The sequence below is a fragment of the Neovison vison genome, chromosome 13, assembly GCF_020171115.1.
Source record: "Neovison vison isolate M4711 chromosome 13, ASM_NN_V1, whole genome shotgun sequence".
In the NCBI taxonomy this organism is placed as follows: Eukaryota; Metazoa; Chordata; class Mammalia; order Carnivora; family Mustelidae; genus Neogale; species Neogale vison.
Window position 1 is genome coordinate 94901277 of NC_058103.1, and position 24894 is coordinate 94926170.

General features: G+C 39.9%; 1 protein-coding gene across 1 annotated transcript; it reads left to right on the plus strand.

Annotated features, from left to right (window-relative positions):
* The first annotated feature begins 21493 nt into the window (after positions 1 to 21493).
* LOC122894614 (olfactory receptor 11H6-like) lies at positions 21494 to 23683 on the plus strand. The gene is made up of 2 exons (XM_044232384.1): positions 21494 to 21542; positions 22725 to 23683. The coding sequence occupies exons 1-2, from the start codon at positions 21494 to 21496 to the stop codon at positions 23681 to 23683; spliced, it is 1008 nt and encodes a 335-aa protein (XP_044088319.1).
* The last annotated feature ends 1211 nt before the right edge of the window (positions 23684 to 24894 follow it).

Sequence of the window (24894 nt, forward strand, 5' to 3'; positions counted from 1 at the left end):
GCCATTCTGATTGGTGTGAGGTGGTATCTCACTGTGGTTTTGATTTGTATTCCCTGATGCCCAATGATGTGGAGCACTTTTTCATGTGTCTATTGGCCATCTGGATGTCTTCTTTGCAGAAATGTCTGTTCATGTCCTCTGCCCATTTCTTGATTGGATTATTTGTTCTTTGGGTGTTGAGTTTGATAAGTTCTTTCTTGATTTTGGATACTAGCCCTTTATCTGATATGTCATTTGCAAATATCTTCTCCTATCCTGTAAGTTGTCTTTTGGTTTTGTTAACTGTTTCCTTTACTGTGCAAAAGCTTTTGATTTCGAAGAAATCTGAGTTCATTTTTTCCCTTGCTTCTCTTGCCTTTGGCGATGCTCCTAGGAAGAAGTTGCTGCAGCTGAGGTCAAAGAGCTTGATGCTTGAGTACTCCTCAAGGATTTTGATGGATTCCTTTCTCACATTGAGGGTCCTTCATCCATTTGAGTCTATTTTCATGTGTGGTGTAAGGAAATGGTCCAGTTTCATTTTTCTGTATGTGGCTGTCCAATCTCCCAACAGCATTTGTTGAAGAGGATGTCTTTATTCCATTGGACAATCTTTCCTGCTTTGTTGAAGATTAGTTGACCATAGAGTTGAGGGTCTGTTTCTGGGCCCTCTCTTCTGTTCCGTTGGTCTGTGTGTCTGCTTTTGTGCCAGCACCATACTGTCTTGATGACGACAGCTTTGTCATAGAGCTTGAAGTCGGGAATTGTGATGCCACCAACTTTGGCTTTCTTTTTCAACATTCCTCTAGCTATTCAAAGTCCTTCCTGGTTCGTTACATATTTTAGGATTATTTGTTCCATTTCTTTGAAAAAAAAATGGATGGGATTTTGATAGGGATTGCTTTAAATGTGTAGATAGCTTTAGCTGGCATAGACATTTTCACAATATTTCTTCTTCCAATCCATGAGCATGGAACATTTTTTCCATTTCTTTGTCTTCCTCAATTTCTTTCATGAGTACTTTATAGTTTTCTGAGATTCTTTGCCTCTTTGGTTAGGTTTATTCCTATGTATCTTGTGGCTTTGGGTGCAATTGTAAGTGGGATTGACCCCTTCATTTCTCTTTCTTCTGTCTTATTGTTGGTATATAGAAATGCAACTGATTTCTGTACATTGATTTTAAATCCTGACACTTTACTGAATTCCTGTACAAGTTCTAGCAGATTTAGAGTGGAGTCTTTGGGTTTTCCACATATAGTTTCATATCATCTTCTGAGAATGTGTTTGACTTCTCCTTTGCCAATTTGGATGCCTTTAATTTCTTTTTGTTGTCTGATTGCTGAGGCTAGGACTTCTAGTCCTATGTTGAATAGCAGTAGTGATAATGGACATCCCTGCCATGTTCCTGACTTTAGCGGAAAAGCTTTCAGTTTTTCTCCATTGAGAATGATATTTGTGATGGGTTTTTCATAGATGGTTTTGATAATATTGAGGTATATGCTCTCTATCCCTACACTTTGAAGAGTTTTGATTAGGAAGGGATGCTGTACTTTGTCAAATGCTTTTCCAGCATCTATTGAGAGTATTATTTGGTTCTTCTTCTTTCTGTTATTAATGTATTGTATCACATTGATTGATTTGTGGATATTGAACCAACCTTGCATCCCTGGAATAAATCCCACTTGGTCGTGGTGAATAATCCTTTTAATGTAATGTTGAATCCTATTGGCTAGTATTTTGGTGAGAATTTTTGCATCTGTGTTCATCAAGGATATTGGTCTGTAGTTCTCTTTTTTGATGGGATCCTAGTCTGGTTTTGGGATCAAGGTGATGCTGGCCTCATAAAACAAGTTTGGAAGTTTTCCTTCCATTTCTATTTTTTGGAACAGTTTCAGGGGAATAGGAATTAGTTCTTTAAACGTTTGGTAGAATGTCGCTCTCACCATCAAGAACGACCCGGGGGCACACAGGGTGGCAAGCTTCTTTATTGTGCTCTCCTGCGCCACGATCTGGGGGCAGCCCTGTCCCTGGGACGCCCCGCTCGAAGCAGCCCCGTCCGGGGCCCCGGGGGTCTCTGCCGCGCGCACCGCGCCGCAGCGCCGGGAACCCGTGCTGGTCCACCGCTCCCGCGGCCCCGCGCTCCTCCCCTACACGAAAGTTCATGCATATATATTCGGTTTGTAACAGCCAATGAGCAGCCCTTACATGCAGCGCGCACATGATCATTCCCTTCCACCACCTAAGGGTCCCGCAGTGTTCATGCACCTCTTACATAAGCTGTCAGCCAATCACATCTTGTTCCTCAAAAGCGCATGCGCCATTTTGTTCCTATTCTGCCAGTGTGGCTCCCGACAGCTCCCCCTTTTTTATTTTATTTATATGTGATGGCTGAGACCGTGCCTGTCTTAGGTTGCCGATCCTCACTACCCATGTTTACCCATCATCGGGTACTCCTCCTGGTCGAGGGGCCCCTGTCTTAGGTTGCTATGGTGTGGGATCAGTCTTACCCATCTTTGACTACCAGTCTAGCATGCCTAGCCATACTTGGGGGGAGGTACCAGCCTCGAGAGCCATCATGGCCTGGGCCATGAGTTGTTGCTGTCGACGCTGTCGACGACCGAGGCTACAAAACCAGCGTATCATAAATACATTGGCTATCACCAGCAGGATGGCCAAAGCTCCCAGGCCGGCCCATTGTTTGAAGAACAAGACTGATTGCTGCAGCATGTTAAGCCAATCTTGGACTGAGGCAATGGGCACCTTAGTGGCATTGAGGGTGACAATTTGGGCTCTCAGCTGTCGGGTTAAATTCTGGAACTTGAGATTCCAGGTACCACTGAGCATATGTCCCAGCTGTTTGGAGAGATTTGTCGCAATAGTTAAATTACTATAAGTTACTGGGGTAACACAGAGTCCTGGCATGTTCCTTATGCATCCAATAGCCAATAATGACCCCAGGATATCAACCTGTTCTTGTACTAGATCTACTCTCTGATTTACAATGAGAATCCCTGCATGTAAATGTCCATTGATTTGGTCTTGTGTTGCGAGAGCCTCGGCCACCAGTCCTGTGACGTTGTTGAGAGTTGCAGCAGTTTGTACTGATGTTGTTAGCGCCATTGCTGCAGCGGCCGTAGACGCTGCAATGGCTGCAATTACGGCTGCGGTGATCCCAAAGTCTCGTTTGTGGCGAAGCAACACTGGCAAATTGTTCGAGTCCACTTGTAGAATATCTGATTCATTTGTCAGGGGCAGTGGGAATGGCCACGCTTTCACGAGAGCCCACAGCTGAACTGGCTCCGCCATTGTCTTGGTGTTGGGATGTAGATTTATCATCATCATCATCCACAGGGTCCACAGGCTCCATGACCACCATTCTCGTGAGCCTCTCCGGCACCCAGATTGGAGTTGGCGCATCCTGAGGAAAAACACAGAGAGATCCTCGGTGCCATCGGAGCACCGGGTCCGGGCCTCTCCAGAGGCCTGTAAGTATATCTTTCCATTTGACCATCATTTGCATCTTTTTTTGCTGGCCCCAATGTCGCTCTGCAGCGGAAAGGCCATCTTTGTCCAGGGTTAGAAAATTTAAAATGAAGGTTACTAGGTTAGTGAGATCCTTAGGTGTGTTGTAGTCCTCCCCTATTCCCTCTTTTTTTATGTTTTGTAGGGTTGTTTTAAATGTTAGGTGGGCTCTCTCCACCACTCCTTGACCTTGTGGATTATATGGTATTCCAGTGCTATGTTGAATATTGTAGCATGCTAAAAAACCCTTAAGAGTTTTGGAGGTGTAAGCAGGTGCGTTATCTGTTTTTAGGTTTTTAGGTACTCCCCAGCATGCAAAACTGTGCAAGCAATGGGTCATCACATTCTTTGCATTTTCACCCCTTAGGGGGGTTGCACTGATTATTCCAGAGCAGGTGTCAACACTTAAGTGTAAATATTGTTGCTGACCAAAGGATGGTATGTGAGTTACATCCATCTGCCAAAGATGATTAGGCAACAAGCCTTTTGGGTTTACTCCTAAGGAGGGTGTAGGAAGGTGCACAGTGCAATTACCGCATCCTTTCACTATATCATGTGTGTCTTCTCTTGAAATATTAAATCGCGTTTTTAGGGTTAGGGAGTTCACATGCCATTTTTTATGATATTCTCTAGCCTCTTCTATTGTCCCACAGAAATCAAATTTTGCATTAGCATCGGCTATTTTATTTCCTTCTGCCATAGACCCTGGCATTTCTGAATGAGCTCTAATATGTCCAATGTAGAAGGGTGCATGCCTAGCCAACACTGCCTCCTGTAAACTTGTCAGCAAAGAAGAGATAGGTGATTGATTGGTGGAGATAATGGCTGTTTCTATCAGCCGAGTGGCGGCAACTGCATATTTACTGTCTGAGATTATATTGATGGGTTGATCACCAAATCTTTGTAAGACTGTGATGACCATTAGCAATTCAGTTCGTTGGGCTGAGTTTGCAGGCACCACCACAGATGTAACTTGCCCATTAATGACGTAAGCACCCGTTCCTTGCTTACTGCCATCAGTGAATATTGTGGTGGCACCAGCTAAGGGTTCTAGCCTGCATGTCTTTGGCCAAATGAGTTGGGCATCCTTACAAAAATCAATTAATGGGTGTGATGGGTAATGGTTATCAAATCTGACAGGATAGGAGGTTGTTACAATGGCCCAATCATCGACAGTGTTTGTAAGGATGTCTAGCTGGTTCTTGTCATAAGGGACTACACATATGTCAGGCAGCCTTCCGAGAATTTGTATGCTTGCCTTAAGGACTTTGTTAGCTACAGTAGCCACCACAGTGCTGTAAGGGGTAATGACCCGGGTAAGGTTATGTGGTAAATAAATCCACTGTAGGGGTCCTCCTTGCCATAACACTCCCGTAGGCGATCCCGGGGATGGGATGACTATGGCATATACAGGTTTTTCTAGATCACATCTGTCTGCTGTCGTTAGGGCTAACCTATTTTCAACTAACTGTAAAGCTTTGATGGCATTCGGGGTGAGTGCTCTTGGAGAATCCAATTTAGGGTCCCCAGGCAGGATTTCAAATAATGGCTTCAATTCTGATGTAGTTATTTTTAAGTATGGTCGTATCCAGTTAATATCTCCTAGAAGTTTTTGAAAATCATTTAATGTTTTGAGCTGGTCTTTACGGATATGCATTCTCTGTGGTGTTACTACAGAATTGGAGACTTGTAAGCCTAGGTATTCCTTTAAATTTCCCATTTGAATTTTTTCTGGGGAGATTGTTAACCTCCATATAGCCAATTGTTGCTGTAAATAGGTCAGCGCAGCTGGGAGAGTCTGCACATCATTACCACAAATTAGAATATCATCCATATAGTGATAACAGTAAACATTTGGGAACGCATTTCAGAATGGCTTTAGAGCCCTGCTGACATATATCTGACACATGGTCGGACTATTGGCCATACCTTGAGGGAGCATTGTCCACTCATATCTGCTATCAGGCTCAGTATGATTGATGGCCGGCAAGGTAAAAGCAAATCTTTTTGTGTCATCGTGATGTAGGGGTATGGAAAAGAAACAATCCTTAATATCAATTACTATAGAAGGCCAATCTTTAGGCAAGGCAGTGACAACTGGGAGACCTAGTTGGATGGGTCCCATTATTTGCATCTGGCTATTTATTCGTCTTAAATCATGTAATAATCTCCATTTTCCTGATTTTTTTCTTTATAACAAATATGGGGGTATTCCAGGGAGATACTGATTCACGTAAGTGCCCAGCTTTAAGCTGTTCCTCAACCAAATGTTTTGCAGCTGTTAATTTTTCTTTTGTCAATGGCCATTGAGGCACCCATCACGGTGTGCCATCCTTCCATTCAATCTTTATTGCCTCAGTGGCCACTGGGAAAAACCCTGGCCTCCCATGGGTGTTGGTTCAGGAGTCCCCTGCCCTTTTGGGCCCAGGCCGTGACCAGGTTTATAGCCCATGGCTTTCATCATATTTCTAGCATTGTCACTATAAATTCTTTCTGTGGTTAATACAACATCCATTTGTCCAAGTACATCTCGTCCCCAGAGGGTTATTGGGAGAGAACATACGTAGGGCTGAAAAACTCCCTTATGGCCTTCCTCATCCTCCCAATCTAGTGAGGAGGCACTGATATCTGGGCTGGTAGCTACTCCTAACCCTCTCAGAGTTTGGTTGGCCTTGACGAGTGCCCATTGTTTTGGCCAATCTGCTAGATTTATTATACTCTTATCTGCTCCTGTAACCAATAGTCCCCAGAATTGTTATCCTCTTATTTTTAGAAATGTTATAGGCCTATCTTTCATGTCCATTGTTAAACAGGCTAGAGAAGTCCCTGTTGATCCGAACCCTCCACTCCTTTGCCTGCCTGTAGATTCATAATTGTCATGTTTACTAGGCAGTATCAAAAGTTGAGCATTCTATCCCCTGGATTGATAACTGAGATGCCCTTTGGGGATGACACTAGGATTTTTACCTCCCCTGTAAAATCTGGATCGATCACCCCAGGGTGGACAATAAGGCCTCGCAGGGTGGAAGAGCTTCTGCCTAGAAGTAGTCCTACTGTGCCCTCTGGTGGGCCCCCGTGAAAGTCAGAGGGCAGTGCCTGCACTCCCATTTCTGGGGTTAAGACCAATCTGGTGGCGGCACAGATGTCAAGTCCTGCTGAGCCTGAGGTGGCTCTTCTGGGCCTGTCGGTGGGTACAATTGTCTCGGCACTTGTGGCAGCGTCATAACCGCCCCGTACATTTGATTCGGGCCCCGGGGGGACAGGCCCTGCTTCCCGTTTTTTGCATTTCCCCAATTATTTGTGGGAAGGACGTTTCCTTCAATATCAGCCACAGAGCGACATTCGCTAGCCCAGTGATTTCCTTTTCTGCACCTCGGGCAAAGTTGCGGTTTAGGGCCTCCCTGCAATTTAGCCAAGGGTGCTCCTTCTGGCCTTACAAACTTAACTGGCTGCGGCTGTTTCTGTCCCCCCGCTTGGGTCCCTCGTTTTGGGCAATCCCTTTTCAGATGGCCTTCCTGGCCACACAGGAAGCACCCTTTGGGACGAGTCCCCCCAGCACCTTGTAAGGCCTGTGCGAAGGCGGCGGCCATAACTTAACCTTGGACCATTGGTCCCGAGATGTCTCTGCAGACTTTAATATACGCTGACAAATCCTTCACCCTCCAAGGCCTAATGGCTTCTCTGCACCATTTATTAGCATTCTCAAAGGCTAGCTGCTTGACCAATGGCATAGCTGCGTCCGCGTCCCTGAACATTCTGCCTGCTGTTTGCATTAATCTGTCCACAAAGTCTGCATAAGGTTCATTTGGTCCTTGTATCACCTTGGACAGTTGCCCCTGTAAGTCTCCTGCCCCCCGCAGAATCTTCCAAGCCCTTAAAGCTGCAGTTGCTACCTGCTGATACACTCCAGGTGGATAATTGCTCTGTGCATGGGATCCGAGGTATTGTCCTGTGCCTGTTAACATGTCTATGTTCCATTGAGGATTACCTGTGGCTGTATTTCTCCACGCTGTGTCCTGACAGTTATCCTGATTTTGGATCTTCCACTCCAAATATTGACCTCCTGTCAAAACCGCTTTAGCTAGGTTGCCCCAGTCCTCAGGAGTGAGGAAAAGGCTCCCTATAGTTTCTACCAGGGACACAGTAAAGGCAGCCTGGGGCCCATAAGACATGACTGCCTCCTTTACTTGCTTTACTAGTTTAAAGTCCAGAGGTTGGTGATATCTCTGTTGATTCTGATCCTCCATAAAGGGGAAAAACCCCCTTTCTGGACCAAGAACCTCCCTCCAGTTTTGAGCAGTGCAAGTTGGACAATGGAAAGTTCTGGAACAGCTAGATCTATAAGGTGGAGGCCACTCATAAGGTGGAGCGGTTGGGCCGGGATGCGGAGAAGTAGGGTCCACCATCGCTGTAGCTTCCACTTTTAATTTTAACTGCGCCACAGCTTCCTCTTGCAATTTTAACTCCACCATGGCCTTCCTTAGTGCTTCCTCATTTTTCTCAAGCTGTTTTTTAAGCTCCTCTAAGGCCTGTAGACCTTGTGATTCCTCCCTTCTATTTTCCTCCCTTTCTTCTATGTCATTTAGCTCACTCTCCGAGAGCCCTTCTGAGCTTTCACTTTCGGAATTGGAGTCTCGTGAGGACCCTTTACAGGACTCCTCCTTCACCTGCTCAAAAACTTCCTCTCCCTGTTGCACTGCTTGCCTTAAGGGCTCTCATGTAGATTGTAAGCAGACCCTCACCAAAGACCACACGGCAAGAATTCCAGGTGCGATATTTGGACTGCACCTGAGATCTTCCCCTAAATGCTCCCATTGCGGAATATTCAGCAGCCCCTCCTCTAGGAACCAGGGAGCGACCTCCTCCACCTCTCTTAAAAATGAGCGGGCCGTTTTTGCTTTCAAGGGTGTGCCATTTGTCTTAAGAAGGTCCCTTAACGGCCCCTCCATTCTATACCTAGCCATATCGTTTCCCATTCCGGAAACCTTTACTCTTCTCGTCCCTAAGGAACTTCCCTGTCACAAGACAGAAATGGGTGCACTCTTACCTTATCGTTGCCTAGCTCCCGTGTGTCCTCCCGCCACGTAAGCGCTCCCGGGTTTCGGCACCACGTGTCGCTCTCACCATCAAGAACGACCCGGGGGCACACAGGGTGGCAAGCTTCTTTATTGCGCTCTGCTGCGCCGCGATCTGGGGGCAGCCCTGTCCCTGGGACGCCCTGCTCGAAGCAGCCCCGTCCGGGGCCCCGGGGGTCTCCGCCGCGCGCACCGCGCCGCAGCACCGGGAACCCGTGCTGGTCCACCGCTCCCGCGGCCCCGTGCTCCTCCCCTACACGGAAATTCATGCATATATATACGGTTTGTAACAGCCAATGAGCAGCCCTTACATGCAGCGCGCACATGATCATTCCCTTCCACCACCTAAGGGTCCCGCAGTGTTCATGCACCTCTTACATAAGCTGTCAGCCAATCACATCTTGTTCCTCAAAAGCGCATGCGCCATTTTGTTCCTATTCTGCCAGCGTGGCTCCCGACAGTAGAATTCCCCTGGGAAGCCATCTTGCCCTGGGCTTTTGTTTGTTTGGAGATTTTTGATAGCTGTTTCACTCTCCTTACTGGTTATGGGTCTGTTCAAGTTTTCTATTTCTTCCTGGTTCAGTTGTGGTAGTTTATATGTCTTAGGAATTCATCCATTTATTCCAGAGTGTCAAATTTGTTTGCGTAGAGTTGTTCATAGTATGTTCTTGTAATAGTTTGTATTTCTTTGGTGTTAGTTGTGATATCTCCTTTTTCATTCATGATTTTATCTATTTGGGTCCTTTCTCTTTTCTTTTTGATAATTATGGCCAGGGGTTTATCAATCCTATTAATTCTTTCAAAGAACCAGCTCCTAGTTTCGTTGATTTGTTCTATTGTTTTTTGGTTTCTATTTCATTGATTTCTGCTCTGATCTTTATGATTTCTCTTCTGCTGGGTTTAGGATTTCTTTCTTGTTCTTTCTCCAGCTCCTTTAGGTGTAGGCTAAGGTTGTGTACTTGAGACCTTTCTTGTTTCTGGCGAAAGGTTTGTACTGCTATATATTTTCCTTTCAGGAATGCCTTTGCTGTGTCCCACAGATTTTGAACCATTGTGTTTTCATTATCATTTGTTTCCATGAATTTTTTCAATTCTTCATTAATTTCCTGGTTGTCCCATTCATTCTTTAGAAGGATGCTTTTTAATCTCCATGTATTTGGGTTCTTTCCAAATATCCTCTTTTGACTGAGTTCTAGCTTCAGAGTATTGTGGCCTGAAAATATGCAGGGAATGATCCCAATCTTTTGATACTGTTTGAGACCTGATTTAGAATCCAGGATGTGATCTATTCTGGAGAATATTACATGTGCACTAGAGAAAAAATGTATATTCTGTTGCTTTGGAATGAAATGTTCTGAATATATCTGTGATGTCCACCTGGTCCAGTATGCCTTTTTTTTCCTTGTTGGTCTTTTGCTTGGATGATCTGTCCATTTCAGTGAGGGAAGTGTTAAAGTCCCCTATGTTATTGTATTACTGTTGATGTGTTTCTTTGATTCTGTTATTAGTTGGATTATATAGTTGGCTGCTCCCACGTTAGGGGCATAGATATTTAAAATTGTTAGATCTTCTTGTTGGACAGATCCTTTGAATATGTTATAATGTCCTTCCTCATCTCTTATTATAGTCTTTGGCTTAAAATCTAATTGATCTAATATAAGGATTGTCACCCCAGCTTTCTTCTGATGTCCATTGTCATGGTAAATTGTTTTCCACCTCCTCACTTTAAATCTGGGGTGTCTTCGGGTCTGAAATGAGTTTCTTGTAGGCAACATATAGATGGGTTTTGTTTTTTATTCCTTCTGATACCCTTTGTCTTTTGATTGGGGCATTTAGCCCATTAACATTCAGGGTAACTATTGAGAGATATGAATTTAGTGCCATTGTATTGCCTGTAAGGTGACTGTTACTGTATATTGTCTCTGTTCCTTTCTGATCTACTACTTTTAGGGTCTCTCTTTGCTTAGAGGACCCCTTTCAATATTTCTTGTAGAGCTGTTTTGTTGTTTGCAAATTCTTTCACCTTTTGTTTGTCCTGGAAGCTTTTAATCTCTCCTTCTATTTTCAATGATAGCCTAGCTGGATATAGTATTCTTGGCTGCTTGTTTTTCTCGTTTAGTGCTCTGACTAAATCATGCCAGCTCTTTGTGGCCTGCCAGGTTTCTGAGGATAAGTCTGCTACCAATCTGATATTTTTACCATTGTATGTTACAAACTTCTTTTCCTGGGCTGCTTTCAGGATTTTCTTTTTGGCACTAAGACTTGTAAATTTTACTATTAGGTTATGGGGTGTGGACCTATTCTTGTTGATTTTGATGGGGGTTCCCTGCACCTCCTGGATTTTGATGCTTGTTCGTTCCCTTTGCCATATTAGGGAAATTCTCTGCAATAATTCCCTCCAATATACCTTCTGCTCCCCTCTCTCTTTCTTCTTCTGGAATCCCAATTATTCTAATTTGTTTTGTCTTACGGTATCACTTATCTCTTGAATTCTCCCCTCATGGTCCAGTAGTTGTTTGTCTCTCTTTTGTTCAGCTTCTTTATTCTCTGTCATTTGGTTTTCTATATCACTAATTCTCTCTTCTGCATCATTTATCCTAGTAGTAAGAGCGTCCATTTTTTTTTTTATTGCACCTCATTAATAGCTTTTTTAAAAATTTCAACCTTGTTAGATTTTAGTTCTTTATTTATCCAGAATGGGATTTTATTTCTCTGGAAAGGGATTGTCTAATATTGTCCATGTCTTTTTCAAGCCCGGCTAGCACATTGAGTATTGTCATTCTGAACTCTAGATATGACATATTATCAGTGTCTGTATTGATTAGGTCCCTGGCCTTCAGTCCTGCCTCTTGTTCTTTTTTTTGTGGTGAGTTTTTCTGCCTTGTCATTTTATCTAGATAATAATATATGAAAGAGTGAATAAAATGCTAAAAGGGTGGCAAAGACCCCAGTAAAATGTGCTTTAACCAAATCAGAAGAGACCCCAAATCATGGGGGGGAGATGGGGGTAAAAAAGAAGTTCATAAAAAAAAAATTAAAAAAAAAGAAAGAAAGAAAAAAAATTTGAAAAAGAAAAAATATAAATAAATATATATATATATATATATATATATATATATATATATATATGACTGGTGAATAGAACACAGTCACCCACTTAATTTTTGCAGTATTTTGGTCTCTTAGAAGAACCTACCTCCCAAAATTTTAAAGAGTGAAAAACATATATAAAGGTAAACATGATGAAGGGATGGATTATGACTATAAAGTTTAATGTTTTTTTAATTTCTAAAAAAGGAGCTGTTAAGTTGGTTTGGAGAATAAAAGAAAAGAAAGTGGAGTGAATTTGCTCAGACTGGAGACTAGAACAAAGCCCTATGCTAGATTTAGGGTATATTTCAATCTTTTAGAAGAGGTTTTATCCCAAAAATTTTTTAGAAGATAAAACCCTATCTGTATACAAAAAATAAAGTTAGATACTATGAAGGATAAAATATGACTATAGTAATGAAGTTTAAAAAAATATATTTTTTGAAAGTATTGTTAAGATGTTTATAGCAGCAAGGCCACAGTTGCCAAACTGTGGAAAGAACCAAGATGCCCTTCAACGGATGAATGGATAAGGAAGATGTGGTCTATATACACTATGGAGTATTATGCCTCCATCAGAAAGGATGAATACCCAACTTTTGTAGCAACATGGACAGGACTGGAAGAGATTATGCTGAATGAAATAAGTCAAGCAGAGAGAGTCAATTATCATATGGTTTCACTTATTTATGGAGCATAACAAATAACATGGAGGACATTGGGAGTTAGAGAGGAGAAGGGAGTTGGGGGAAATTGGAAGGGGAAATGAACCATGAGAGACTATGGACTCTGAAAAACAATCTGAGGGTTTTGAAGGGGCGGTGGGTGGGAGGTCGGGGTACTAGGTGGTGGGTATTATAGAGGGCACGGATTGCATGGAGCACTGGGTGTGGTGAAAAAATAATGAATACTGTTATGCTGAAAATAAAAAATAAAAAAAAAGATAAACTGGTTAAAAATGTTAAAAGAGGAAAGGGTAAAAGTTATAAAAATTTAGCAGAAAAAAATAAAATTTCAAAAAATTAATTAACTTTGCAAGACTAAAGAATCATGGGGAGAAATCCATGAATTCCATGCTTTGCTTTCTCCTCCTCTGGAATTCTGCTGTTCTTGGTAAGTGTACTTGGTTGTGGCTGAGTTTCTTGCTGATCTTCTTGGGGAGGGGCCTGTTGTAATGATTCTCTAGTGTCTTGCCTGATGCGGAATTGCACCGCCCTTTCCAGGAGCCGGGCTAAGTAATCTGCTTGGGTTCGCTTTCGGAAGCTTTTGTTCCCTGAACACTTTCCGTAGAGTTCCGGAAGATGGGAATAAAAATGGCAGCCTCCCTTGGGGCACCTGGGTGGCTCAGTGGATTAAGCCACTGCCTTCAGCTCAGGTCATGATCTCAGTGTCCTGGGATCAAGCCCCGCATTGGGCTCTCTGCTCAGTGGGGAGCCTGCTTCCCCTTCTCTCTCTGCCTGACTCTCTGCCTGCTTGTGATCTCTCTCTCTGTCAAATAAACAAATAAAATCTTAAAAAAAAAAAAAAAAGGCAGCCTCTCAATCTCTGGCCCCAAGGAGCTGAGAGCTCGAGACCCCACTCCTCAGTGCACCCTCGTAGAAAAGCGCTCAATCACTCCCCCCTCCCTGGCCTCTGGCTATGCTCCGAGCCTACCCAGCCTGTGACCAAGCATCTCTGTCTCTGGCACACAGCCCTGCCTGGAGCCTCCAAACACCACAAGTCCCTGTGTTCTTCCAGGGATTTCTCCCCAGAACTTGTGGGGTCCCCACTCACAGAGCCCTGGCCTTTGCCACAGATCACAATTTCAGGTAACCCATAATTGAGAGCTCACTCCTCAGCTCTGTCTCTGTAGCCAGCTTCCTTGCTCTAATACTTGTGAGTTCTGCAACACTCAGAACCCCCCAATCCTTCTGTGATGCCACGGGACCTGAGACCACACTGTCCCTGCATGGTCTTCACCCAGGTTTAGTCTCTGGAGCAATGTCCCTCAGTGGAGCAGACTTTTAAAAGTTCTGATTTTGTTCTCTGTTGCTGTGCCACTTTCTGGGAGCTGGTCCATCCCCCCACAGTCTATCTTCCCGTTGCTTTGGATTCACTTCTCCACAAGGCCTAACTTTAAGAAAGTGGTCGATTTTCTGTTTCTAGAATGGCTGCTCTTCTTCTTGTCAGTCTCCTGTTGGATTTGTAGGTGTTTGGAATGATTTGATAAGCTATCTAGCTGATCTCCTGCTACCTGATGTCGTCTGAACCTGCTACTTCTCTGCCATCTTGACTCCTCCCCCCTAAAATTTTTTGATTATGTTTATTTTTACAAAGACCCAGATCATAGTTTCATTGACCCTTCTATTTTTAATTCTCTATTTCACTTATTTCTGCTATGATATTTATTATTTTCTTCCTCTAACTGATTTGGGGCTCCCCTCCTTAGGATTTTTTTTTTTAATTTAAAGTTAGAATTTTTATTTGAGGTTTGTTTTTATTTTTTGCAGTAGGCCTTTGTCACTATGAATTTTCCTCTTAAAACAGCTTTTGCTCTGTCCCAAGCATTTTCGACTATTGTGTTTCCATTTATTTAATTTCCTTTTTGAGAAATCAAAAAGGGGGCTATTGGTTGTTATATAGTGTATTTAATATTGGGCTATTGGTTGTTACATGGTGCATTTAATCTCCACATTCTGTTTTTTTTTTCCCTGATTTTCTTGCTGTTTATTTCTAGTTGCATACTATTATGGTCAAAAAGATGCTTGATATGATTTCAGTGTTCTTAAATTTATTGATACTTGTTATGTGATCTAACGTGATTGGTTCTTTAGAATGTTTCATGTGAATTTGAAAAGAATGTGTATTTTGCTGTTTTTGGATGGGATGATCTGTATATATCTTTTAAGTCCATCTATTCTAATGTGTCATTTAAAGCCAATATTTCCTTACTGATTTTATGTCTGGAAATTTTATCCACTGACATGAGAAAAGTAAAGCTCTCTACAATTATTGTTTTGCTATTTATTTCTCCCAATATGTCTGTTAACATTTGCTTTATATATATACAAGGTGCTCTTGTAGTTGGGTTTATAACTGTTACATCCTCTTATTAGACTGATTCTTTTATCATTATATAATTTCCTTCTTTGTCTCTTCTTGTAGTCTTTGTTTTGAAGTCTATTTTATCTGATATGAGTATTGCCATCCATCTTCCTTTTTATTCCCATTTGTATGGTAATCCTTTTCCATCTCTTCACTTTCAGTCTATGAACGTCTTTAGAGTTTAAGTGAGTCTGTTATAGGCACCGTATAGATAGGCCTTATTTTTTATCCATTCAGTCCCCCATGTCTTTTGATTGGAGAATTTAGTACATTTCTATATAAAGTGATTGGTAAGAGCCATGTAATTATTGCTGTTTTATTTGTGACTCTTTCTCTTTTTTTCTTGTAGTTCAACTGTTTTTTTTTTTTTTAAGATTTTATTTATTTATTTATTTGACAGAGAGAGATCACAAGTAGGCAGAGAGGCAGGCAGAGCGAGAGAGAGGAGGAAGCAGGCTCCCTGCTGAGCAGAGAGCCTGATGCGGGACTTGATCCCAGGACCCTGAGATCATGACCTGAGCCGAAGGCAGCGGCTTAACCCACTGAGCCACCCAGGCACCCTCAACTGTTGTTTTTTAGTACTACATTTATTCCTTATTTTCTTTGTATTTAGCATAAGTTTTTCCTTTGTAGTTACTGTAAGGGTCATACATAACATCATGTTTATATAAGTCTGTTATAAGTTAATTTTGAATAAATTTCAAAGTTTTATATTTTTACTCCCCACCCACATTTTATTTATTGATGATGCATTTACCTTTGTTTTATATATTTTTAACACATTATATTTTTAATAAATTTTACTACTTTTGTTTTTTATCCTTCATACTAGCTTTATCAGTCATTTATTTACCATTTCCAATCAGATTTTTACTTCCATATGTTTCCCATATTATTAATTAGTGCTTTTATACTTTTAGCTTAGAGAAGTCCTTTTAACATTTCTTATAAAACTGATTTACTGATGATGAACTCCTTTAGCTTTCATTTATCCAGAAAACTCATATTTTCTCTTTCAATTCTATATGATAATCTTGATGGATAGAGAATTCTTGGTTGGCAGTTTTTTGTTTTTTTATTTTCCTTTCCATTACACATTTTTTGAATGTGTAATGCCATTCCCTTCTGGACTATAGAACTTCTGCTGAAAACTATTATAGCCTTGTGGGGTTTTACTTGTATGTAGCATATTGCTTTTGTCTTGTTGCCTTCAAGATTCTCTCCTTAGCCTTAATTTCTATCACTTTATTTTAATGTGGCTCACTGTGTTTCTCTTTGGGTTCATCTTATTTTGAAGTTTCTGGGCTTCCTGGAATTGAATTTCTGTTTTCTTCAGATTAGGGAAGTTTTCACCTATTAGTTCTCTTCTCCTTCTGGGACAACTCTAGTGTTAATGTTACCCTGCTTGATGTTGTCCCAGGTGTCCCTTAAGTTATCCTCATTTCTTTTAATCCTTTTTCTTTTTTTTTTAAATTTGATGCTCTATCTAGGTGTTTTCCACTTCCAGCTTGCTGAGTCATGCTTCTGTTTCACCCATTCTGAAGTTGGACCCTTTTTCAATTCCATTATAACTTCTGTTTAATACTTTCTTATATTTCCCTGTCTTACTGTTTTTCTTCCTATGTTCATACAGATGATTAGTGAGTATCTTTATGGCCATTACTTTCAGCTCCTTATCAAGTAGGTTGCTTAACACTCTTTCATTAAGGTCTTTTTCTGGGTTTTGTATTATTCTTTAGTTTGGAACATAATCCTCTGTTTCCTCATTTTGCTTGTCACTCTGTGCTGGTTTATATACATTAAGTAAAGTAGCAACTACTCTTAGTATTAAGGAATTGTCCTGTGTATGAGACAGGATGGGCCTCTCCATGGGCCAGAAGTGCAGTCTCTTCTAATCACCAGAGCCTTGCACTCTGTGTGGGCTATGCATGGCTTCCAGCTGTGAGAGGGCCACACTACTGCCCAGGGAGGTCAGGGTTGGGGGCACCTTCCTGGGCATTTTCAGACTTGGCTATTGTACAGGGAGGTCAGGATTTAAGTCATTTTTTTTTCCAGTTGCACCTTGGCTTCTGCATGGCACGGACAGGGTTCAGGGTAGTCTCCCTGCTGAACACAGAGGAGGGGGCAGGATACCAAATGATTATCCATCCTGGTTGCAGGTAGCTCTCTGTGCAGGATGGATGAAATAATGTTCTCCAATGCTAGCATGCTTAAAGGAAGGCACTAAAAATGGCACCTTTGGGTACTCCTTCCATAGCACATTAGCATGAGGTTGCAAAAATGGTATTAACCAGTGCTTTATCCCTGGATAAAGTCCCTTTAGGTTCCTGCCTCTCCAGCAGCTGCTTTAAAATTCGTAAATGTGTTTCTGTTGCTTGTGGACTAGGTGCTTTTTAATCTGTTGCTTTTGCACTGGATTGCAGGGTGAGTGGGATTGAATACAAGGCATATAGTATTGTGTATCCATTTTTTATGGTTCTGTAATTCTCTGGTTTTTATTACCATTGATTTCTAAAAATGGACATTTTTGTCATCTTGCGATTCTAGTGTTGGTCTCCAGGTTCTGGGTGCCTGCTATGGGGCACAGTTCCTTTATTCCTTGAGGGAGAATTCTCTCTCTCTCTCTCTCTTTTTTTTTTTTTCCTGAATTTGGGATTTGTGCATTGGAGTGTAGTCTGGGTAAGACTTTGTCTCTGTCCCTCTCCTGTCCTTCTGTATACCTCTCTTTTGTCTTTGGTTGTGCTCATCTAATTCTCAGGCCTTTTTCAAAGGAAAATTATTGCATATATGGCGATAAATTTGTTGTGTTTCTGGCAGGAGTTTTGTTAAGAGTCTTTCTGTGCCACCATTTTCAATACCTTTCTTCTTCAGTTTTGAACAATAGTTTTGACTGATACAGTATTCTTGATTTTCTTGGTTGATAATGTGTATTTCTTTCTTTCTTTACTTTTTAAAAGAAATTTTTTTTATGTTTTAAATTTTTTAAAAATATTTGAATAACCCCCCTCACTTCCTTTGGTCTTGAAAAGTTAATGATGAGGAGAAGGGGGTAGGGTTATGGACATTGGGGAGGGTATGTGCTTTTGGGTAAATTGGAAGGGGAGGTGAACCATGAGAGACTATGGACTCTGAAAAACAATCTGAGAGGTTTGAAGTGGCGGGGGGGTGGGAGGTTGGGGTACCAGGTGGTGGGTATTATAGAGGGCACGGCTTGCATGGAGCACTGGGTGTGGTGAAAAAATAATGAATACTGTTTTTCTGAAAATAAATAAATAAATTGGAAAAAAAATTAAAAAAAATAAAATTAAAAAAAAAGAAATCTGATAATTCTTATGGAAGCTCCCTTGTGTGTGATGAATTTCTTTTCTTTTTCTTTTTTGAATATTTATTTTTAACTTTATACCATTGATTATAATGTGTCTCAATGTAGTTCTGTTCAGATTTACTTATGTTGGAATTCTTTAAGTTCTTTTATTTCTATGTCCATTACTTTGCTCAGATTTTGGAAAATTTTGGCCATTATTTCATCAAATAAGCTAAGCCCCTTTCTGTCATCCCACAGGCATATATTGGTCCACTTGCTGGTGTTCACTAAGCCCTTAGGCTTTTTAAAATTCTATTAATGTTTTTGTCTTTTGCACCCTTGGTTCCATGATTTCAAATGATGTGTATTCTAGCTCACAGACTCTCCTACCCGTCAAGTCTGATTCTGAACCTCTCTAATCTATGTTTCACTTTATATATATATATATATATATATATTTAAATATATATAAATATATGTATATGAAATATATATATTTTTTCCTTTTTGAGAGAGAGAGGGAGAGAGAATGCAAGCATGTGTGGGGGCAGAGGGGGAGAGAGAGAGAATCTTAGTGGGCTGCATGCCCAATAAAGAGCCCAACACAGGGCACAGTATCACAATCCTGAGGTCATGACGTGAGTCAAAATCAGGAGTTAGACACCTAACTGACTGAACCACACAGTCACCCTTAGTTATTACATTTTTCAGCTCCAGAATTTTTGTTTGGTTATCTTTCAAAGTTTCTTTCTCTTTGTTCACATTCTCATTTTGTCCATGCTTCATTTTCCTGATTTCATTTGTGTATCTGCATTTTCTTTTAGTTCATTGAGCATATTTATGACAGCTATTAAAAATTCTTAAAGGGGCACCTGGGTGGCTCAGTGGGTTAAGGCCTCTGCTTTCGGCTTGGGTCGTGGTCCCGAGGTTCTGGGATCGAGCCCCGCATCGGGCTCTCTGCTCAGCAGGGAGCCTGCTTCCCTTCCTCTCTCTGCCTGCCTCTCTGCCTACTTGTGATCTATCTGTCAAATTAAAAAAAAAAAAATTCTTACAGGTAATTCATAGGTTTTTTTTTTTTTTTTTTTTTTTTTTTTTTTTTAGGGTTAGTTGTAGGGTTTTATGTCATTTTGATTGGGTCATGTTTCCTTGTTCCTTTGTATGGCTTATGATTTTTAGGCTGGAATTTGAACAGTTGAAAAAAAAAACCGCACCATTTTTTCAGGAGGAGATCTCCACCAATTAACATGATCAGAGTGTCTAGGGCTTTTCAAACATTTTGTGGTATCTTTTTCCCTCTGGTGTTGGTATTTGGAGCTGTAGCTCTAGTGCACTGTTTAACTCCAGTTTTGGTGGCTTTCAGTATGACTTCCCTTTGGGGGTTCTTTATCAGTTTAAACGTAATTTTCCCTTTATTTTATTTTTTTTAAATTTTATTTTATGCATTCCACATATTGAATTTATTACAGTTTACTTAAAACTTTATTTAAAACTTCCTAAACAACTGAAAAAGAACAGGGTCACTTGATTCTGTTTTTCCACTTACACTTTCTTTTTTTTTTTTTTTTAAAGATTTATTTATTTATTTATTTGACAGACAGAGATCATAAATAGGCAGAGAGACAGGCAGACAGGCTCCTGGCTGAGCAGAGAGCCCTATGTGGGGCTCGATCCCAGGACCCTGAGCTAAAGGTAGAGGCTTTAATCCACTGAGCCACCCAGGGGCCCCCCACTTACACTTTCTTCGTCAAATAGTTTAATGTTACACATGAGTCACATGATTGTTTTATTGTGGTTTTGAACAGTTTTTATCCATTATTTACATTTCCTGGATTTTTTTTTCAACTTTTACATAGATTTTGGGCTTTTTCTTTTCAGTTTCCTCCTCTTTCAGTATCATTCCCCTCAGATAGTTGCCACTTTGACAGCTTCAAACTCTTGCTCAGAGACATTCATTCATCTCCTTTTTCTGTTTGTAAAATGCTTTTTGTGTTTTATTATGGTGAAATGATTTTGCCAATCTTTTCTGATAAATAGATTCTTTACCAAGTTAAGAAATTCCTTTTGTTTCTGGTTTATTTTATCAAGAATGAAGTTCAGTTTTATCTATTACCATTACTATATTTATGAAGTGTTCCTATGTTTTTCTCTATTTAAAAAAATATTTATTCATTTTAGAGAGAGAAAAGTGAGTGAGTGATTGAGGGGAATAATAGAGGGACAGGTAAAGGGAGAGAATCTTTAGCATACTCTGTGCTGAGCAAGTATCCTGACACAGGGCTTGATCTCACAACCCTGTGATCATGAGCTGAGCTAAAAACAATAGTTGGACACTTAACCAACTGAGCCACCCAGGGGCCCTTATATTTTTCTCTATTAATTGATAAATATGTTATTTCAATATATCACTTTTATGTTATCACATAGTGCTGGACCATTAAAGAAATAAACTTTACTAGATCATATTGTATTAGTTGGAAAATTTGTATTATAGAATATGGTTTAGTTTATATTAAGAATATTTTTAAGTCTGTTTATCATACCCAAAGGCTCAACAATTAGGGAATAATTATGTAAAATATTGTATATCCATATAATGCAACTGCTATAGTATGGAACCGTTAAAAGCTATTATCGAAGTGTTAACTACATGGGAAGTTCTCACAGATGTCTTTCTTATTTAAAAAATTTTACTCATAGTTAAAGAATGCATATCTCAAAGTGGTGAGCATGGTGTGGGACAAACAAGTTGGAATTAAGATGACAAATAATCTTTAAACAAAAGATAGATAAACAAAAGAAAACAATCTTTAATATATTTAAGTGCACAGCTTCTTTATCTCTGTGTTAATCTGTATTCCATAGACTTTTCTCTAAGCTTGGAATGAGGTTGCCAGAACCACAACTTTTCCTTTATTATCAGAAAGAAGGTCACTGCTGATCACAGTTAACCAAGAAGCTTATACCTGCATAAATCACTTTATGTGTTTGTATTTCTCTTGTTATTCCAAATTAAAAACCTTGACTTTAAGTAGGAAATGTGTTTGAATTTGAAACAAATTCCAGCATGCTGAGTAAGGAGCAGAATAGGAAACCAGGTTCAGTGGGGCCATTGTGTTATAAATTCCCTCTCTAGAGAGCCACTCCCCAAAGATGATCTTCAGAGAAAGTAAAAGGGCTTCCTATTTCAATTTTTCAGTGGGTTCTGTATAGATCATGAGACTATGATTCTCTTTCAAGGGTCAATTTTCCTGTTGCTTTGTCAGTTTATGTAAGCAAGAGAAGTATAAGACGGCAAGCCTGAAGAGGTCCATGACTGATATTGTAATGTTCTTCTCCTAAAAGCATCTGCAGTTCTATGAGTCTCCACAGTAATGTATAGAACACTATTATATTTGTTCTTTTTCTGAGATCTGAGACTAGAGTTTTCACTCTGATATAGAAGATGGTGTTCAACCATACAGATTTCTATGATACCCATCTTGTATCTGCAGGTAAGATAAAGCTCAAATGACTCCAAGCTCCTTTATGTTCTCCTTCCAACCCTCCTGGTTTTATATTATTTTAAATACCACTTAATGTATGAATTATGAAAGAATTCCTTCTCCAGAATCAAGGCCAGGTTTTCCCCTGAGAATTTATATACAAATGTTACTTCAAAAATGTATTATAACTCTTAAAGTAGTTTTTCAATTCCCCATTTGTATTGCTCTATGTAGGAGTTGGGGCGCTGGGTCAGGGAAAGTTCCAGTAAGTGAATGTGAATACACCTTCTTTCAGCGAAGCTTCAAGTGATAGACTGCCTATCATGTTACTTTCAGTTACTTTTAGGGGATAGAAGAAAAGGTAATTTTATTCCTGCTTGAGATTGCAAGATTTGAGGAATAGCCTTTGTGAGCACAGCCAACCTTGTCTTTATAAATGATATATATGGACTTCAATGTCTACACAAGTATTTCATATCAATTGTGATCTTAGTGAAAATCTTGACATAGATTAAGAATTGATTGTAATTTTTACAGCAATATTTGATATGAACACAATATTGTAGAACTTGGTTCCTTATGCTTCTTTGTAAAATAAGGCAGATTGCCAGTAACTCTTTTTGAGTGTATTTTTACTGAAGAGAGGGATCAAAATGGGAAACCTTCTAATAGATTTTTATTTTAATAGATTTTTTTAATATTCTAAATGAATATAGGAATATTTCACATAATTTAACACAATAAAAGTAAAATCAGGTAAGTTACAAACATTTAAATCAATATTGTCCTCAAATCAACTCAACATATTTCTCTCACAAATTGATCAAAGAATATTAAGTATTACTATTATAAGTATCTTTGTAGGCTACAATTTTTTATCTCTGTTTATTCATTCTTTCTTCTTTCACTGCTTAACCTAATAGTTGTAGGTCCTGGGGCATGCTTGACTATTGTCAATACCAAGTAACTTTGAATGAAAACCTTAGGATGACAAAAGAATTTTCATTTTTATTCACTGTATTCAGAACAGAATTATGAATATATGACAATCATGGGAATACCACTGCATGGATTATGGTACTTTGTTATTTCTTGATACACAGAATGATTTAACTGTATGCAAGGTATCTGCCCTAATGAGTAATATTTTAAGGCTACTTGTAATATGGAAATCTGTTTTTTTTTTTTCAGCTTTAAAAACAAATGCATTTTCCAATATAAATAATTGCTCTAGCTCTGTGAGTATATTCATTTTCTTGGGTTTCCCTTATACCTGGGAAATTCAGGTTCTCCTCTTTTCAGTCTTCTCTGGGACTTATATTCTGACTGTAACTGGGAATCTGTGCATTATATGTGCTGTGAGGTGGGACCGTCGACTGCAAACTCCAATGTACATTCTGCTGGCTAATTTTTCCTTCCTGGAGATCTGGTTTATCACCTCCACTGTCCCTAATATGCTGGCCAACTTGCTTTCTGAGACCAGCACCATCTCTTTCTATGGCTGCTTCCTCCAGTTCTACTTCTTCTTCTCCATGGGTACCACTGAGACTTTCTTCTTGTCTGCCATGGCCTTTGACAGGTACCTTGCTATCTGCAGGCCCCTGCACTATCCCACTGTCATGACTGTTCAGCGCTGCATCAGAATAGGAGCTGGATGCTGGGTGTGTGGTTTCCTATACTTCCTTTTGCCTATTTACCTCATCTCTCAACTCCCATTTTGTTGTTCCAATAAGATCGATCACTTCCTTTGTGACCCAGGACCTCTTATAAAGCTGTCCTGTGTGCCAGCTCCAGCAACTGAGATCACCTGTGCCATCTATAACTCAGTCCTCATTTTCTCTACCTTATTCTTCATTACCAACTCCTATACCTTGGTGATCAGAGCTGTGCTGAGAGTCCCTTCAGGAGAAGGGCGGCATAAGGCCTTCTCCACGTGTGGCTCCCATCTGGCCATAGTGTCCCTATTCTATGGCTCTATCATGGTTGTATATGTAAGCCCAACATCAGGCAATCCAACTGGAATGCAGAAATATGTGACTTTGTTTTATTCTGTGTTAACTCCACTTTTCAACCCTTTGATCTATAGTCTTCGAAATAAAGAGATGAAGGCAGCTCTGAGAAAGTTATTTAAAATTGTGAGATTTAGTTAGAGGCATAGAAGAAATCTTTGAAGAAGTTTGTTTACAACTGAAATACTATATTGGAAATATGTAATTAAAAAGTTAATATTGAGTTGTATTAATTGAATTATGAAGATGTCTTTTGGGGAGAAGAGGAACATATTCAAAGATAATTAAAAGCTATTAAGTTAGGGGTGCCTGGGTGGCTCAGTGGGTTAAGCCTCTGCCTTTGGCTCAGGTCATGATCCCAGGGTCCTGGGATTGAGCCCCACATTGGGCTCTCTGCTCCACAGGGAGCCTGCTTCCTCCTCTCTCTCTCTGCCTACTTGTGATATGTGTCTGTCAAATAAATAAATAAAATCTTAAAAAAAGTTATTAAGTTAACTGGCCATCCATTTTGTTACTATTGGAGAAAAATTTACATTGAACTTAAAATTTTCAAATGAAAAAATGATCTTTCTCACATTTAGGTTTAATACTAGTTAAAATTTTGCTGTCAGTATTATAGATGTATACACAAATATCAATCAGTAATGTATTTTATATTTATTAGAAGTACTTTTCCAATGAGTTAAAAGTATCATATGCTAAATTTATAAAGCAACATTTGATTTGAATCCCTGTGTCATTACTAAAAAACACAAGATTCCCTCACTTTCTTATGAATGCTAACTTATAATTATATTTCTTTCCATTTTCTCACCAAGATGTATTTAAAATACTCTTAGTATGTTGATCCAGATGACTACCAATAATTTTTCCATTATATACACTTTCAAGAATTATTTTTTAAGAGCTCTATTTTGGATAAACCATGGATTGTTTCTTTTCAAATACCCCACTTAAGGCTGTATTAGAGAACTGTGTAAGGGTAAACAGTTTAGAGACAATCACCAGTGACTCCCAGATTCTGTTACAATTATAGAAATTGTTAGATTTGCTTCTACCAATTATGTAAAGGACACTAGTATCTCATACTCTTAAGCAGAATTTTCTTCATCCCACAAAGAAAGGCTGGACCCATAGACTATTACATTCCAATCTCACATCTCTTTGCACCCTGGAAACCATTAATATATTTTCTGTTTCTGTAGACTGGCCTATTCTGGACATTTCATATAAATGGAATCACAGAATATATGCCTTTTATGATTGGCTTCTTTCACTTAGCCTAATGTGTAGAGGGATCATTTATGTTGTAACATGTATCAGTAATTCATTTCTTTTTATGGCTGAGTAAC

Bases quoted from the DNA above. Each gene is read 5' to 3' on its own strand.
- LOC122894614 (XM_044232384.1), top strand. From the start codon at position 21,494: ATGGTGTTCAACCATACAGATTTCTATGATACCCATCTTGTATCTGCA. The intron at 21,543-22,724 runs GTAAGATAAAGC...TTTTTTTTTCAG, and splicing joins TACCCATCTTGTATCTGCAG to CTTTAAAAACAAATGCATTT.